This window comes from Nelumbo nucifera, chromosome 4 (genome assembly GCF_055504915.1).
Source record: "Nelumbo nucifera cultivar China Antique chromosome 4, China Antique-T2T, whole genome shotgun sequence".
Lineage (NCBI taxonomy): Eukaryota > Viridiplantae > Streptophyta > Magnoliopsida > Proteales > Nelumbonaceae > Nelumbo > Nelumbo nucifera.
In genome coordinates, this window is record NC_142652.1 from 75,629,241 (window position 1) to 75,648,006 (window position 18,766).

At 38.9% G+C, this 18,766-nt stretch overlaps 1 protein-coding gene across 1 annotated transcript; it reads right to left on the reverse strand.

Moving 5' to 3' along the window:
• Positions 1-5,563: 5,563 nt before the first annotated feature.
• LOC104605017 (uncharacterized) lies at positions 5,564-6,049 on the reverse strand. Its single transcript, XM_010269606.3, has one exon. The coding sequence runs from the start codon at positions 6,047-6,049 to the stop codon at positions 5,564-5,566; it is 486 nt and encodes a 161-aa protein (XP_010267908.1).
• Between the last annotated feature and the right edge of the window lie 12,717 nt (positions 6,050-18,766).

Sequence of the window (18,766 nt, forward strand, 5' to 3'; positions counted from 1 at the left end):
TGGGTAATTTTGGTGAATATGGGCCTTTTAGTAATTTTTGTTAAAAGGGCAATTCGAGAATTTGGGATGGAGGGTAATTTGGGAACTTGGTTAGGGTGTATTTTGGTAATTTGGAAAGAGGGTAATTTTGGTGATTTGATCAAGGGGTATTTTGGTAATTTGGTCAAGGGTATTTTGGTAATTTGGAAAGAGGGTAATTTTGGTAATATGGTCAAGGGGTATTTTGGTAATTTGGTTAGGGGTATTTTGGTGATTTTGTCAAGGGGTATTTTGGGTAATATGGTCAAGGGTATTTTGGTGATTTGGTTAGGGGTAATTTGGTAATTTGGTTAGGAGTAATTTGGTAATTTGAAAAAGGGTAACTTTTGGTAATTTAGTCGGGGGGTATTTTGGGTAATATGGTTAAGGGCATTTTGGTGATTTCAGAAGGAGGGGTAATTTGGGAATTTGGTTATTGGGTAATTTGGAAAAAGGGTAATTTTGGTGATTTGGTCAAGGGGTATTTTGGTAATTTGGTCAAGAGGGGTATTTTGGTAATTTAGAAGAGGATATTTTTGGTGATTTGGTCAAGATGTATTTTGGTAATTTGGTTAGGGGGTATTTTGGTGAATTGGTCAAGGGGTATTTTGGTAATTTGGTCAGAGGGTATTTTTGTAATTTAGTTAAGGGGTTTTTAGTTGAAATTTGGTAGGGTGGGGGTTTTGGACATTTTGGGTCAATTTGTGAGGTCAAATTGGCCCAATTAGGTCTGGATCAAGCAGATCTAAAAAGGGTTTGATTCGGCTAATTTAGAACCTTGGGATGAAATCTTTTTAGAGGAAGGGGCAAGCAAGGAAAGTTTTGGGTGAAATTTTACAAGCTATGGTTTTTGGGCTGTCTGAGGTGTTTGGTGAGGTTAGATTGGTCAAACTGGGCACAGATCGGGCAAATTTGAGATTCAGCCAAAGTCTAATGTTGGTGTGTAATCAGTTCAGGGGGGTTAAGGTCGTAAAAATTTGAGTCAATAAGACTTTTTGGAACGAAATTTTGGTTTAATAGAAGGGAAAATGGAGGAATCTAGGGTTAAAACCTTATAGGATGGTATTTTGGTGATCTAGAGTTTAATGGTGTGGTCTGATTGGTTTGGATGTGTTAAGATGAAGGGGATCTAGGTTCTGAGTGCTTAGACTAACGAGAGACGTTAGAATGGAATCTTTACTTGATGAAGGGGTAAATGAGGGAATTTTGAGCTAAAATTTCATGGGTAGGTGTTGTGCCTGATGGTGGTGTATGATCTTATGGCTGAGGTGAAAGTAAGGGTTGATTGGGGCTATCAGAGAGGTATCAAGCAAGTTTAACGGTGGATTTGGAGGTTTTGGGGCTAAAAGTTGGAATTTTTGGGTTTTTGGATGTTTCATAAGGATTTGATCAGGGATTTGGGGTCAATTGGGGTTTATGCGATGGACTGAGCAAAAATCAGGTGCTAACATCTGTTAATCTGCCTTCAAACGAGATTGATACTGTTTAGTCAACATGAGCTAGTCTGGGAGAAACATTCCCCGAAGGTCCCTGCCATGTATAATGTTGAGGTTTCCTAAGATGATTCTGGGTTGCCATATGTATGTCCATAATTGAGGGGTCATTTTACCCCCTTCATGAGTTATTGGACCTTCGTCAGATATTTATCATGGTCGGCTCCCAAGCTTCGTAGTTCCCGTTCACCTGATTGATGATGATTTGGGAGTCACTACAAGCCTTCAAGTCTTTCACACAGATCTCCTTTGCAAGGGATATACCAACAATTAAGGCCTCGTACTCAGCTGTGTTCTACTTCTGACCTAGGGGAGGGTGCCATACTACACCTCCAAGCTCGATTGTGGTTCGTTGAATGCAGAGGTCAGCGCATTGAATGTTTATTCCGAGATGGAATCTTCTAGAACTTGAGCATTAATAGTTGGATGCAGTTTGAATTTGATATCGCACAAGCTCAATTTGATGGTCCACTTGGTCTGTCTCTTGGACACCTCGGGCTTTTAGAGGATTTGGTGTAGGGGCTAGTTGGTGAGCACGACAATTGTGTGAGCTTGGAAATATGAACTCAACTTACGAGTTGAGACAATAAGCACAAAAGTGAGCTTTTCGATGTTGGGGTATTTGGTCTCGGTTATATGTAAGACCCTACTTACATAGTAACAGGTCGATGCACTTTGTCTACTATCTGGACCAATGCAAAGATAATGACTTCGTCATTGGCTGATAAGTATAAGAGTTCGTCCCTAGGCTCAGGCCTTGTTAACAACGATGGCGATCTTTCCAATGGTCAAGATCATGCTCAACGTTAGCCGTCAATAAGAAATAATGGTGTTGAAGCTTCATTGGCGGAACAAAGAAACCCTAGCTTCAATAACTAAACAAAGAAACACTTTCATAGTTCCATTTGATTGTTTTAACCCTCCTTTCGATCCAACTAACCCTGACCCTTCACGACCCATTGAGTACCCTTGACCCAACCCACCCTGACCCTCTTCTCCTAACTCTAAAGGGTCACTTGACCCATATGACCCCTAGAATGGGTGGGTTTTGATGTGGTTGGGTTGGGTGGGTCAAAAGGGTTAAAGTCAAGATTGCCAACCCTACTATCTCCATTGGGAATCAGGGATGGAGGATAACTCATATCCTCAATGGGGATTAAGATTGGGGATAGGGAATATGATCCCTGCCCCAATTTTGATCCGTTGTCATTCTTATAGGCTGCATTTGATTAAGGTGTAAATGTGAATTGACGTAAAATTTAACTATCGGTTCGCATTTACACCCGTTTATTTTCAGTGTAAAAGTGGATCGATGTAAAACTCTACATCCGGTTCACTTTTGTAGTTGTTTGTTTTTCATGTAAAAGTTACAACGAAAAATTGATGTAATTATATTTTTGCCTGATTTTTACATCGATAATCGATGTAAATGATACATCAATAAAATTGATGTACTTTTACATTCATTCTCAATTAAAAATTCCCAACGATCCAATAGTTTTAAACCGATAGACTTTTACACAATGGATTTTTTCATTGACTAAGTTCTACATGATGGATTTTTCCACCACATTCAAACGCGGCCATAGGAGACTATCGAATGCTAGAAAAATACTTGGCTCCTACACAATTGAAAGACACATCCGACCAAAGCCGTTTTACATATTAATTTTGATTTAGGATTTAAGGGTTTAGAGTTTAGACGTAAAATTCAAGAGCTTTCATTCGAAAGGTAGGAATATCGCCCTTAAGACCGGCCTAGACCTCGCTTAACCTTAGAAATTGAGGGACCGGATTTAGTAAGCACAACATAGGAAGCACATTCATTGAGCACTTTATAAATATTCTAACAACTGTTAAAAGTTGTCTTTATTCTTTTTTAAGGGTAGGTTGGGGGTATTTCAAGGGACAAGTGTTAAAAAAATTTGAAAGTGGTTATTTAATGTGCTTACAATGATGTTCCTAACTAAAACGGACTCAGAAATTGACCATTGAAAATGTATATCACATCATTAGGCCACCTAACACGAGTTCGGGTTTCCTACACAATCCTTCCTCTACATCAAATCAAAGAGTGCCATGTCAACTCTCTCATGTTAAAATTTCACATGTACAAGTTAGAATAATAGACGTTTCAAATGTCTTTCTTGTTTTTAGTATATTAAAATTAGAGTTTCTTTTTCCTATTTCATTCAAATAAAAAACAAAGAAAATTAAATAGTCGAGAATAAGAGTTCTGCCTTGACTTCCGATTTCCAAGAATTAAACGCATGAAAGTTGAGACTCTCTGACTGATAACCAACTGGAATAAAAAATCGAGATAAAGTATTTAACTGACCTTTCTTTGTCGATTTTAATATGTAGATAGACGTCAATTTTAATACGTAGATAAACAACAAAATATTCAAAAGAACGGAGAATTAATCTATCACCAGTCGTAGTTTTATGTTAAGAAGGCTAACCACCGATTTGAAACTTTATATAGTTGATCATTTATAGCTTTTTTTTGAGATTTGCATAGCATCCGCCATCTTCCCCTTCCTCTTGCCGGTTCTTTGTATCACCATCATAAAGTCGTCCGCCACTGTAACCTGGACATTGGACTTAGAGTCGTCAAGGACATCCATATAGAATACTTATGCCTTGGGGTTTCGGGGATGTCGATGGGGATGCTTGATGCACCTCCTTCGGTTGTTGATAGTTTGGACGAGTGGGAGAACGAAGGGAAAATGAGCTTCTCTATGCTGGTCTCAGGGGAGTTAAGCAACTAATTCACCGTTAATGCAAGGTTGCCGTTAAAGAGTGTCGACACTACTCTCATCCTGACTGCCTACCTTTTACAGATCTAGGGTAAGATGGTTAGATTAGATAATGGAGATATCAGACAATAATAATGTTCGAAGAAAATTGAAACTAATGACCGACTTGACTAGGAGAGCCAGCACTTTCTTCTCCGACCACCGTTGGCCTAATTTCTGCTGGTTTCAGGTCAGTTGGGAGCGAAGACTTGGCCTTAGAACCTGAAGCAAAATGAGAAATAGGAATTAATCTTCTTGGGTTTGGTCTTCTGGGGTTTTGCGCCATTAAAATTGGAGAGATAAGAGAAAGAAATGCTTGGCATGGCATGAAGAGGGAATTTGAAGCTGCCAAAGTCTGAAATGGCATTTGGAATCTGAAGTAAGAACCTATTAGAACAGTGGAGTGACTTGGAAAATGAAATAGGAAAAATAAACCCTAATCCGTATTTTTTATTTATTTTAAAATTTTAATATGCTAAAAACAGGAAAGACGTTTGAAATGTTTGTTATTCTAATTCACGCACGTGAAATTTTAACATAAGAAAATGCTGACATGGCACTCTTTGATTTGATGTACAAAAAGGTCTTCAGGAAGGATTGTGCAAGAAATCCGGACTCACCTGACACCTATGAGAGCTTGTTATAACTTATTTAATGCACACCCACATAGATCTTAGCCCCTATATGTGGTATGTATACATCACTGATCCGATCCAAGCCTTACTGGGCCTTTATATGTCTGTCCCGTAAATCACAGGGCTGCAGCTGGGCTAGGGTCGTGCTTCCTGCTGCCACCCCTTGCCAACTGGCAACTGTGCCCATCCCAGGTTCACTATGGAGTAAACAAGGATGCCAACTTATGGGTAGATGCATGCTACGTTATTGAATATGTGGATGATTTCAGTTTCGTTCTCAGAAATTAACTTGGAGATTTCAATCATTTGGGTACAGTAGAAAACCATGAGAGGTTTGCTTGGCGATTTCAATCATTACCACCGATCCTACCAAGCACCAACTCATGCATGTAGTAGATTAAAATCAAAACTCCAACATGAACATATTCATCCAAATTGCTTAATTATAGTTTAGGTCACCCAAAGTCGATCGACTTGTTGGTCCAACTTCTTTTTCCTTTTCCCAGACTACGGAACGGAAACCAGAAAAGCAAACATACATAGAGAGAACTAATACATTAATACCATAGAATTCATCAAGAAACCATGCATTTAACCAAGCATCAAGTTTCATTATTACTTAGCACCGACTACATGAAAGATTGGCTTCCTTGGCTTCCCTTGCTTCTTTGATTTCCTTGACTTCATTTTCCTCGAAAGCAGAGACGGGATAGGACCTGAACAGACCGCTCGGAGTCTTGAAGATGATCTTGCCGGTGCTGGGATCATCGAGGCTCATCTCTGCCAAGGTGACCCAAATCAAGAGCTCCTTGGCCTTGACACCAGTCAGCTTCTTGATCCTGTTTGGTTCAACATACGCTGTCACCTCAGCTGCAAATGAGACTAGCTTTCCGATCGATTCAAACTTGTGCTGAGTTTTCTTCTTCTGTATGAACCAGACAAAACCAGTTTCCTCTACGTACCCACATTCTTCTGCTTCTTTGATGGGGATGAGACCAGTGGGGAGTCCAGCAGCCCCTAGAAACACCTTGAATCTCTCTTGGCAAACTTCATGCCCATGGTGGATCTCGGCCTTGGCTCTGATATCTGGTGTGATTTGAGACATCTCCTCTATATACGTATGACAGCAAAGTGACTACTATATATAGATAGTGGAGACGCTGTTCTATAATGTTGCCCTAGTTCCTGTGATGGGTCTACATACCGACTATGCCCTTGCTCCCATTTGCGATGTAATAATTAAATGAATGCAAACATAATACGATTTGACTTCGTGACTTGTGAGTTATGACGAATCAGTGATTCGGTTGGTCTTGGTTTTTGCATTTATTATTTGGGTTCTTTCGCTGACCTTTACATTGTATCGGAGAGCAATGACACATCTAGGCGGGCCCCACCAGGCATGGTAGTGGGCCCTTTTCCAGATTCTTTGACACCCGTGCCTTAAATAACCCCAGCTTCGCCTTGATCAAAATTTGTACTCTGGTTCACTTTGGCTTATGTTTGGCAACATTGCATTTATGCATTAACAAATGATAGAATTGGCAAATGAGATATAAATTTATATTCAAGTAAGCTTTTGACACATGTTTTATTGGAATTCATATTTTCATCCACTATAACTAAAAGTCTATTTGATAAGAAGGTAAATTTGTCAGTGTAAACTAACCCAATTTTATAATTTATATAGACCGTTTTACACTTTACATATTTACATTTACATTTATTTGTCTCATTTCTAAATGCAGCCAAAAGTGGGTCAGGCCCTTCATGAACTGGCATGGCACGACATAAAATTCTACTAGAGGGAGTCTACATACAACTATGTCGGAAACTTCAAGGGTGGTGATTATAATTATCAAACTTGAAGAGAGATTTGGTAATAAAAGATTCTACATACCCAGGGTTAACTGATCGGTGCACAAATTTCTTAAACAATAAATTAATTAGTTAGATCTTATTAAGCTAATCAACAATGGACAATGGTGGCCTAAAGTCTGTATTCAAGAACAATCATAGCAAAGCGTGTTAAAGATTTTTTGTTTTTCCGAAAAAAAGCCATAAGGCTAATTCATTCAACTTAAATAAGTGGGGAGTCCCTTAGAACAGTTAGCATTTAAAATCTAAGTATAAGTTGTAGGAAGAGAGAGACCTTTTTTTTGCTACTACACTACATATATAGGCAGCTTAGCTTTATTACCATGGCGAAAGCGAATAGCGAATTAGCGATAGTGAGGGACAAAGGAAACGGAGCAAGAGGAAAGGTGTTGAACTAAAGCCCTGCAGTCAGCAGTAGTGGCGGATTAGTGTAATCTGCCCCAACATGGCATGGCCCATATAAATTTACATAATTACATATATACACTATATATAATATGTATATATGCGTATAATTTTAAGATTTTTTTTCAATTTTTCTTAAAATAAACCATCCCAGCTTACAGCCCATTAGGCCCAGGCTCTAGGTCGTACTAGACTCCCCTTTTGACAAATTCATGCCAAGCAGCCATGAATTCCCATCTACACCCTATAGAGCGTGCCTCGTGGGCACCCCAATCTAAGGTTCAAAATATTGATACACCCGATATGCCGGTAGGGGTGTATCGGGTATTTTGATACTTATTTTTTTTACTTATTTCTTTTTTTTTTTCAAAACTGGTTCAGGGGAATCGGTCTAGGACCCCTTTATCCCCTGAACCGGTTAGACCTCTAATACACCCACTATAAAGGCATATTGGAAGGGTCCCAGAACGATACATATCGAACGATACGAACTAATACATAACGATACTTTGAACCTTGCCCCAATCCATCCTAACCATGTATTAGAAACATCTCCCAGTGACAACATCGAAACATGCTTAAAATGCAAGCTGAAATATGCATGTGGGGCACCAATGTGAACTCAGTAGCCATGGCCCATTAGGAAGCCTAAACTAGACTAAGCTGCACTAGAGGAGAGCCAGAGGTGCTGGATGGATTCTCCTCCTCCCCTTTTTGCATACTCTATTGTCTTCGGTTTCTTTATTAATTTAAATGCATACTCTATTGTCTTCTGTTTCTTTATTAGTTTAAATTTTTGTTTATAAAAAAAAAAAGAAAAGCTAAATTAAGATGTTCAGATTTAGTAATTGCTTTGAGGCACTCAGGACTATTGATAGCCGACATGGGCTCGGCTGTCTGAGGACCCACCTCAAAAACCCATAAGCAACTGCGCCTCAACCTTCTCAAGCAGGGACCTAGTACATTTAATGCCCCATTCTCACATGTCAGGCTTAAGAAATCAGCAACAATAAAGGGCCCGTTTGGTTTGCCGGACATTTGAATTTTAACTGTTTGTTTGGATGGAATTGAATCTTATTCTCATTTCTGGTGGAATGACATGACCATTATCTCTCCTCTCTTAGGAATGAAATCTCATTTCGATTAATTCTAATTTTCATTTTTATTCTTGTCTGAACCAAACAGACTATGAGAATAGCCATTCTACTTATGAAGGATTCCAATTTTAAATCTGACTGCAAATCAAACGAACCCAAAATCTCATTGATAACCCAACCACCACCAATGTATGATTTTAGATCTATAATTTATGCTTACTTGCTACCGTACCATGAGGGTGGAAATTGGGTTCTTGTGGGTGGGTTAGATGTGGAACCCACTCATTTAACATATCCATCTACTTGTGGTCCAAACAATTGACTGAGATGTCCAACCTACAGATATCATTCTAACCCAACCAACGCACACCTACCTAAATATCTATTTATGGTGTTTGAAAGAGAAGAGAGAGAAAAAAGAAAGAGAAGATTGATGGAATCCAACGCAATAAAGTCATTAACCATTGGTGGTTCATTTACTAGGATCTCACTCGTTGTAGCAAAGACCTAGGATCACATCTCCGCTGCCACCGAACCGAGCTGTAATTGAATTATTTGGGCTTGAGTTCGATAAGGCCTGGTTTGAGTTTGAAGCTAATCGAGTTCAAATCAAGCTCGAATCTCATGATAGGCTTGATTGGTTATTCGAACTTGAATCCAAGTGGTGAAATATTTAGCTCTAAAGCTTGCGATTCGGGCTCGTTTACCCACATGTGACCTGACCAGTGACCACGCTACCACAGGTCTCACAGACCCACTCACCCACATACGCGCCTGTTGATGTGCCCAAACAAAACCCAGATTAATTCCGTAATGCTTAATTATAATCTTAAAAGTTAAAACTCAAAACAAAGGGGGATAGGGGGGGACCTAGTTCAACACTCTTGAACTCAATCAAAACTTCAAAAGATTCAAACTCAATAAGTTTCTCTCTCTTTCTCTCTCCCAGTCTCTTTCTCCTTCCCTCTCTCTCTCTTTTTCTATTTTCTAATAAAAGAATACCTTTCTTTTCGACAGTTCCAGGCTTGCAGACTGCAGCAGAGATTCAGCCCAAAATCAGTCTGAGAGAGACAGCCATCCGTGTTCTATATCAGTAAGTTTCGCTCTCTTTCTCTCTCTATCTCTCCCTCCATCCCTCTCTATCTCTCTCTCCCCCTTTCGTTGATAGATTATTTTCCGCACGAAAACTAATTAACTATGGAACGATTTTTGAAAGAAAAGAAAGAGGAAACAACATTTTTGTAATCAAAAGTGAAATTGGGATAGAGACTCAAATATTTAGATTGGGACTCATATAGTATGATTGTTACTGAACAGAGCCTTTTTTTTTCTAATCAAAGATTAATAGAAAATTTGATGTTTAATTTATGTGGGTTTTGTTGTAAGAAAACTATTAGGCAATTTGATGCTTTATTGTGAAAAAAACACGGTTGATATGTTGAATATAGGCTCGAATTTGCAAGCTCATTTAGTTTTTTCAACTTTCGAGCCAAACTCGAACCTATCGAACACAATCAAATCGAATTCGAATTCAAACATATGACTATATTAATAAAACCGAGACAATACATGTCAAAGTTTGGTTAAGCTCAATTCGGTAGCAGCCCTAGATTAAGTGTTAGACAAGTGATATTTTATTTTCTTGACAAAGAATATCTCAAAAGGGGTTATTCCCACTTTCAAACAGACATCAATCCATCAAAAAAATTAAAAAATATGAGCTTCAAATGGTAATTACCTCACAGTTTTCTTCTCTCCTTCAGTGAGGGATGTTCATTTTGATCATTCTTATTAGTTCAAGTCAATAGACTTGCCATGTCACATTAATATTATAGGACAAGTTAAATTAAAGGATAAGAACCCTTATCTTTATCTCTTCGTCTTCCCCATCTTCTCTTCAAAACAAAGACCTATTTTAACAATGAAATTGGCACTGATCAACAAACAAAGAATGTTGCTTATAGAAACTCCAACAATCTCTCATCTAAAAACCCATTATAGATGCCTCTTTCCTCTCTCATATACTTTTTGAAGAGGTTGTATGCCTTTACCTTCCTTTTCAACACCTTTCTTATGTTGACATGGATCTTTTTAAGATTGTAACATTCATATTATGTCTCCTCTTATATGAAACAAAGAAGAGAGGATGCTGAGTACGCAAACTGATGGGGTTTAACTCTAGCTTTTCTGTCTGTAATCCCCAAGAAAATAGAAGGGGATGGTTGCTCAACGAGTCAACTGTAAAACTTATGCCCATGAAGAATCCTAAAAGTTTTCCATGCAATGTAGGCACTATTTCCCCTTGAATGAGTATTGTTTTAAACTTCAGAATTTTATGTTTTGTTCAGTATATGATTAAGAATCCATAAATTTTGCACACAAGAAAAGAGAGAAAACTATAATTGGAACAACTCATTCTACACTACATTAATGTAAGGAGAGAGAACAAATAAGTTGAACGATCTATTTCTTCCATCATTGGCGACAGAGACTCCATTTGTTCATCATTTTTTTACAGGATTAAACCAGATTGTGACCCAATTCTCTATCGGATTATGGATTTTGTCCTCCCAAGGCATTGCTTATTTTTCCCTAAGGCTCCATTTGGGAAGAATGTAAATGCTGGTTCAATGTATATATGCACTCTGGTTCAATTTTGATAGTGTTTGGCAATGCATAATAATGCATTTGTGCCTTGACAATAACAGAAAACACTGATTCCAATGCATGCTTGCACCCAAAATGAGGACAAAGTTCATATCAGAAAAGGATATAAATTTTACACTTAAAGTTGATCAATATTTCAATCTCGGGATTTGTGCTTACACCCATTACAACTAAAATTCATTTGACAAGAAAGTAAATTTATCATTGCAAAATTAAACCAACATTGCATTTGCATGGACCAGAATGCACTCTATATATTTTTATTTGTACTCTATTTGCACTCTTCCTAAACAAAGCCCAAATAACAACATGCCTATGTTGTGTTATGTGATTCTTTTTCTTCCATATCATCTTCCCTTCGAATTCATTTACAAAGATTTGAAGTTTTCTTCTTTTTTATACAGAAGAGAGGTCGACCAGGTCAAAATCTTGGTAGCAAATATCCCCTTGACCATATGAGAGATGAAAACAACGAATAGGGTTCTACCAAGCTCTGTTGGAATTGAAAACCACCACAAGAAAATGAAGAACAGAGATAGAATCATTGGAGTTGGGTTTATTCGCTGAAAGGGAAGAGAATGACCACAGGCGAGAGTTCTAGGGCTTTATTTTGAAGAGAGAATCGGTAAGATGAAGAGATAAGATAATGGTTCTTGTCCTCCATTAGTTTTATGTTGTCCACTATTACTGATGTGACATGGCTGGCTCACTCATTTGGACCAATAAGAACATTCTAAAGGACACATTCATCTTTCATTGAAGTAGCAAAAAGAACTCAATTACCACCAATTCAAAAAGATTAGTAGTGAGAAATCTATGAAAGAAAAGCCTGAATGCCATATGTTACAAATACTACAGTTATGTGACATGTGTACTGTTCATGCAGTTTCCAGTAACCGGAAAAACTTCACAACTACAAATTAGTTGTGTATTATCTTGTTATGTATATTTCTCTAAAGTTTTGACAAGTGTACATAATTAAACTGTAATATAAATGAGTGTTCTTCTCTCAATCATATCAAACGAGAGAACTTAATTCTTCTCTGCCTATTTATGGTATCAGAGCCTTCGTGAAGAACTTTGGTCCATCATGTTCTCATCTACTTTTTCTTCAACTCATTCCGTTCAAGTTCTTTGGATGATGCCATTTTTGTGACTAACTAATGAATTTCCTATTATGGTGATCTGAGCTTTTTCCTATATTGAAGGGATTCTATGTGATGGGGGTATGTTGATAGTTTCGTACCTTGTCTTCCAATTTTATCTTCAAGGAGGGAGAACAGACCCTTAGCTTCAATCCGATTTGATGTATTTTTTATATTTAATGTAAATAAATAAAGTGTATGTTTGATTCATGTTGTTTGGTATAATTCTGTGTAAGACCTTAAAACTGGACACTTATTGAGACTCGTGTTAGTTTTAAATGTTCATAGCCATTGGATAAGTCTGGGGAGATTTATCCTGACAAGGCTGATACTGGTGTGCCACCAAGTGTTGGGATGGCCTGTCTCGGCCACCAGGGTAAGACCCAAGGCACATGTAGTATGGGATTACTCGAATCCTTGAACCAGACCAGATTTCCAATATTGCCTTGGACCTTGGAGACAAATGGGCAAAACTGGAAAGTTACACCTGACCCCTAGACTCGATTATGACACTTCACTAGGTGTCGGATCGGGCTGCCTTTGATATGCCAATAAGTGAGATCCTTAGCGGGGGTCAAAACCTGTGCATGTTGGGGCAGTTTGAGAATTCATCTGAGTGGGTGGTCATAGTGACAAGATCAACCCCTTTGTTGGACAAAGGTAATGATCGGGAATGCACTCTCTCTGATGGAAACCAAACTGCTGGCAGTTGATTTCAATCGTTGGAATTTTGTTTTGCAAAATTTATATATGATATATATATACATACGGTTTTGAAATGTTTGCAAATGGTTTTAATTCCCGGGATCCATGTGAGTAGAGAGTGCGGCACTGTTCCTTGCAGCTGAGGGAGAGGTCCTCTCTTGTCGAGCAGTGCTTGATCATTAAGGGCTGAGAGGTTAAGTGTAAGGCCATTTAGGATAGTACCTAATGGGCTAATCTTGCACCTACCCACAGTCCCTGGGTTTTTATAAGATGGCTTGGCCCAGGGACCACTTAATGTAAGTGTTGGGCCCATAGGGTCCATGCGATGGGCTCAGGGGTTCACTGAGCTTTTCAGTGAATTTGGCTGGACCTTGTAATAAAAGTTGGGCCGAACTCATGTGGCTGGTGTGTAGATCAATGCTTGGGTCCCACGCCATACAAAGAAGTCCAACTAGACAGCAGATTGGAAACTAGTTAAGCACTGACACTTAATGGGCCAAAAGCCCATTTCGAGCTGGGCTGATATGATCACCCATCTGTGGGGCGGATCTGAGATTAAAGTTAGCAAAAGGATTGGGCCTTTAACCTTATCCACTCTGGGAGACCAAATTAAAATCAGATTTGAATCTGGTAACCTCCTGATAAGATCAGGAGTAAGCTAACTTAATCTGTAGATAGGATTAAGATCATCCCCTATCCAAATACTGATTTGGATTGGGATAACTCCTAATTAGGAGGTTTCTTAATCAAGAAGAAAAGAGGAGAAATTAGATTTCGAACCTAGGGTTTTGTGCAAGAAATTATCCTGCAAATTGAGATTAGATCTCATACATACTCTAGAGAGAAGAGAAGCAATTTCAGCCATCTTCACTTTAGGAGTTCTCCTCCAGCCGCCGCCATTCATTCTTACAAGATTCGATCTTTGAAGAAGAAAAAAATCAAGAAATTGGTTCTTGACATCATTTTTGCAGAAAATACTGAAAAGATTTGGTGCTCTGAGTTTCCAGTGGATTCTTGCAAATGATTCAGTGTGTAGGACGCACTCTGCTGGTTCCGTTCCACATATAGCTGTGTCATCTTCAGCAGGAGCGGATCTTGGTGTCCTCTTTGGGCGTGAACACCAACTTTGGGAGATACTGCTTCTCTGGATCAAGTATAATTCCTCCATTCCCTTTTGGTTCAGGTTTGGTTCGATTATGGTACAAGTAGGATCCTTGAATATTGTATTCTAAATTTAGGGAATACAATTCCCAATTGGAAGAAGGTAGGAAAATTTTTGAAATTCACCCACCCATTCTGCAATCTTTATGGCATCCATTAGATGGATCCTACCATTCTTTCATTCCATACCTTGTCCTCCAACTTTATCTTCAAGGAGGGAAAACAGACCCTGAATCCTAATTTTGTTTTATGAGAACAACAAGATCAGTTGTTGCGCAGTTGGATTCTCTCATCACTTACTAAAGGTGTGTTGGCCCAAGGTCTTAGTTGTACCACAACCAAAGCAACTTGGGATACTCTTACTGGATTATTTGCATCAAGATCTTGACCAAATCAATGCAACTCATGTTTGATCTTTCTCATCTCAAGAAGGGAATACAAGGTATGACTGATTATATTCAAAAAGCTAAGCTCATATGTGACAACCTAGATGATATTGGTGAAAGTATTTTAGACTCAAAACTGGTCCAGTATGTACTTGGTGGATTGGGTCTAGACTATGAATCCTTAATAACTACTATAATGGTGTATTCCGATGATTCACATTTGATGGTGTTCAAGCGCTTCTTATGAACCATGAGATTCGCATGGAACACACTAGGTTACTGTTTGATAATTTTCCTATCACTACAAATGTGGCTTATCGTAATGAAAATCACAGAGGAGCTAAATTGCCAAATCTGTGGCAAACTTAATCCTATTGCACTGCATTGTAGAGTGCGTTTTGACAGAAACTTCAAAGGGAGTGATAAGTTAGCATATACGACTTCAAATACACCACTTATTGACAGTAGCCGGTATCCAAACTCTAGAGACATCCACCATATGACGTCTAACATGGAGAATTTGCAATTACATGTAGATTATGATGGGACTTATCATATTACAGTCAATAATGGGACAGGTCTACTACCCATTCAACACTCTGTCATAACTTCTTTTACGAGCAACTCTCGTTCTTTTGTTCCTCATGATTTATTACATGTTCCAAATATAACCATAAATTTGTTATCAATAGCAAAATTCACTCATGACAATCAATGCTTCTTTGAGTTTAATACATTGTCCTGAGACTGTCCAATATGTCTTTGGCAAGTTCGATCTGATCGAACTGCCTCTGTATCGGATTGTCCAAGGAGGCAATGATGTAACACCGGGCAAGGGAGTTTTTCTCCTCCAATTCTTGATAGTCTCTCCTTCGGGCCTCAGAAGCCCTATCTCTCGGACGCTCCGGGGCAGGATTCTTTGCCACTATGTCAAGTTTTTCAGAAGCAAGGACCAGCATAAGGTTCTTATACCAGTCAGCATAGTTTGGTCCCTTCAACTTGTTGTCATCAAGTAGTTTGGCAAATGATCCGTTTGCCATTTTCTGATAAAAGAGCAAACATCAGTCCACGACCTAATTTGATTCAGGTTCATTTCATAGATATGGATTTTAATCTACGATCCATTTCCATTTATTCATCTCTGAGATTTCCCTCCTTTCTCAGTGACGGAGACTACGGGTTGTCTCTGGAAATGTGGGAAATCACATAGGGTGCATGAAGCCAACTGTTTCAGCTGCATAACCCCACCACCTTTCTGTGAAGGATCATATCCACTCATCATATGAGTTTTCCCTTTGGCCTCTGTCAGATAAGGTTCAGAGCCATTTTCAGGTAAACCTTTCTGTCCAATGAGTGCTTACCCATCATATTCGTGAACGCCAAGGTACCGTGAGAGAGTTCCCATTTTCTGGTGAAGCCCCTCCCACATCGGTCTATGACGCCCCTATCATCTTATGAAACACTTAGACAAGCCCAACAGCAAATGGATAGCCCATTTTCTGGTGCGTTTCCTCATTACTGAAGGACCCATCCTCGTGCTAATGATGGACGGCCTTTAGAGAGTTCATCATATGAATCTCCCTATCACGTGCACTCATATTATCAAGAGGGAACAGATGATTACGCCCTAGTTCTATCTTTAGGTCAAACCAAAGTGGCTCCCACTGACTTTCATAAAGCCAGATTTTGGTGGGCCTAAATCGGCTAGGGTTCCGCACGAGTCCTCATGATGAGGTGTGGGGCCCACCACTGAGGGAGGTCATCCAATGACCAAGAGGGACACCATGGCAATGAAGTGCATTCAGCCATGGTGTGCGGAAGAGCCATTGTCGATTGAGCATGGGCCAAGTACTTATGGCCCATGTACGTAGCACATCACACATCCATACATCACATGCAGGGATAAATTGATCCAATCAATTAATTATCTATAAAGCCCATTTGAAGCCCATTTTAAAACCATAATATTAACCATTAATATTATTCAGGTATATGGGCCGAATGGTTCAACCCATATAGCTTTAAGGGTTAAGTGGGCTTTTAGCAGTTTTAACTGTTTAAAACTGGACCTTTACAGGTTGGGCCGAATTAACCATTTAATTAAATATCAATCCTTAGGCCCATTAGTGGGAAAATTAGGGCTGACTTTCAGCCTTGATTAAACCCTAGATTCGGTCCAAACAGTTTGAACCAATCTTGGTTCGAATGGGTCTAGGGTTTGATCTTTAATTCAAGAAAATAATCTGAAATTAATTACTGATAAAAGAAAAACAACAATCAGTAAATCAGGGCTGTTCGCACAATCCATCTTGCAAAACAGAGGTTAGATTACAAAATGCAGTTTCACAAACTGCAAATCGCAGATAGCGATTCTCCCATCTGTGAAATCTTCTTCTCTGCGAAATCTCCCTTTCTGCGCTGCCATCTTCGATCCATAATTAAAATAAATAGAAATCCTAATTCTATTAATAATTACATCAAATCGAATACCTATACATTGAGTCTAGAAAATAAAAAAAAAATTATTTATAGACCAAATGTAATAAATAAATCAAGAAACTGCAAATCTTGTAGGTTCCCTACGCAAACCAAGATTTCGATCTCCTCTTGTACGAACAGCCCATAAATCAAGAAAATCATAAAGAACAATTCTAAATAATAATCAGATTTATATAAAATTAATTTCAGATTATCCACCCATTAATTTTCGGAACAAATTTCCCAAAACCCATATCTGCGCAAATTGGGTAGAACACCTTCTGCCCAATTGCGCAGGTTCAGATCTGAAACAAACTGGTTCAAGATTTGAACCTGGCTCTGATACCACTGAAGGTATGAGAGATCCATCCTATGGACGCCCAAAGATTGCGGAATAAGGGGCGAATTTCAAAAATTTATCTCTCCCTTCAACTGGGAATCATATTCCCTATTTAGAAAATCATATTTTCAAGGATCAATCTTGAACCATAAACTGAACCAGATCTGAACCAAAAGGAGTGGGAGAGGATTATACCTGATACGGAGAAATACTATCTCCGAATGGAGGTGTTCACGCCCAAGGGAGGATCCAAAATCTGCTCCCACTGAAGATGGCGCAGTGAAGGATGGAGCAGAATCAGCAATGTTCTTCAAAAGAACTTGACCCTTCGCAAGAATCAACTGGACGGCTTGTGAGTACAGCTCCAATCAATCTTTTCCCAAAAGATTGAAAATCTTGATTGCTCCCAAGAACTGGAGATCGAACTAAAGGAATGGAAATGGCAGGAAGGTGGCGGCAGAAGAGAATTCGCAGTATGTAGGAAATCTCTTAATCTCTCTTTCTTAAAGAGAAGAATGCTATTGATGTTATTGTGTTCTTCAAGGCTGCCTCCCCCTTCCCCTTTTATAATCTTAAAGGGATCAGCTCCTAATCAGATTAGGAGTTGCTAATCCAAATCATATTTGGGTTGGAAGTCCCTTAGTGATAAGGGATAATCCTTATCTTATCTGCAGATCAGATCAGCTGTCTCCTAATCTAATTAGGAGGTTTCTAGATCTAAATCTCATTTAGATCTTGGACTCTCTGAGTGGATAGGGTCTAAGCCCAATCCTTTTAGCTGACCCACTTCAAAATTCGCCCCCTTTAAATGACTGATCAAATCAGCCCAGTTCGAAATGGGCTTAAGGCCCATTAAGGTTATGTACTCAAAAAACCTTCCAAATTGCTGCCTAGTTGGGCTTCCTTGTATGGCGTGGGACCCAAGCATTGATCTACACATCAGCCACATGGGTTCAGCCCAGCCTTTGTTACAAGGCCTGGCCGAATGCATTGCTGAAGATAGTGTACCCCCTGAAACCCATCAAATGGGCTCTATGGGCCCAACACTTACACTAAGTGGTCCCTAGGCCAAGCCACCTTGTAACACCCAGGGACTGTGGGAAGATGCAAGATTAGCCCATCAGGTGTTATCCTCAATGGTCTTACACTTAACCTCTCAGCCCATAATGATCATACACTGCCCGACAAGATCGGGACCATGTAGATTTTTTTATAATTTGAAATCCTTAATTCTTTGTTTCAATTTCATATAATAGTGTGTACCGCTTATTTTTTTTTCTTATTATATCTAAGACATCAAAAAATACTTAAAAGTTATATATATATGAGGTAATTTTAGTTTGGTTTGATTTAATTTGATTGCAGAAATAATGGCTACATCATACAAAGTTAGTATTTCCTTCAAGAACATGTTGAATGAGTTGAGTACTGATAACCTTGCATTTTGATGCCTTAAGGGCATCAATTCAGGGGTATTTTTGGCCTTAGAAAAGTCAAATTGTGTTCTTTTCCCAATTAATTTCAATATTGTGGCCTCTAAGGGTCTCTGTGCAAATTCTG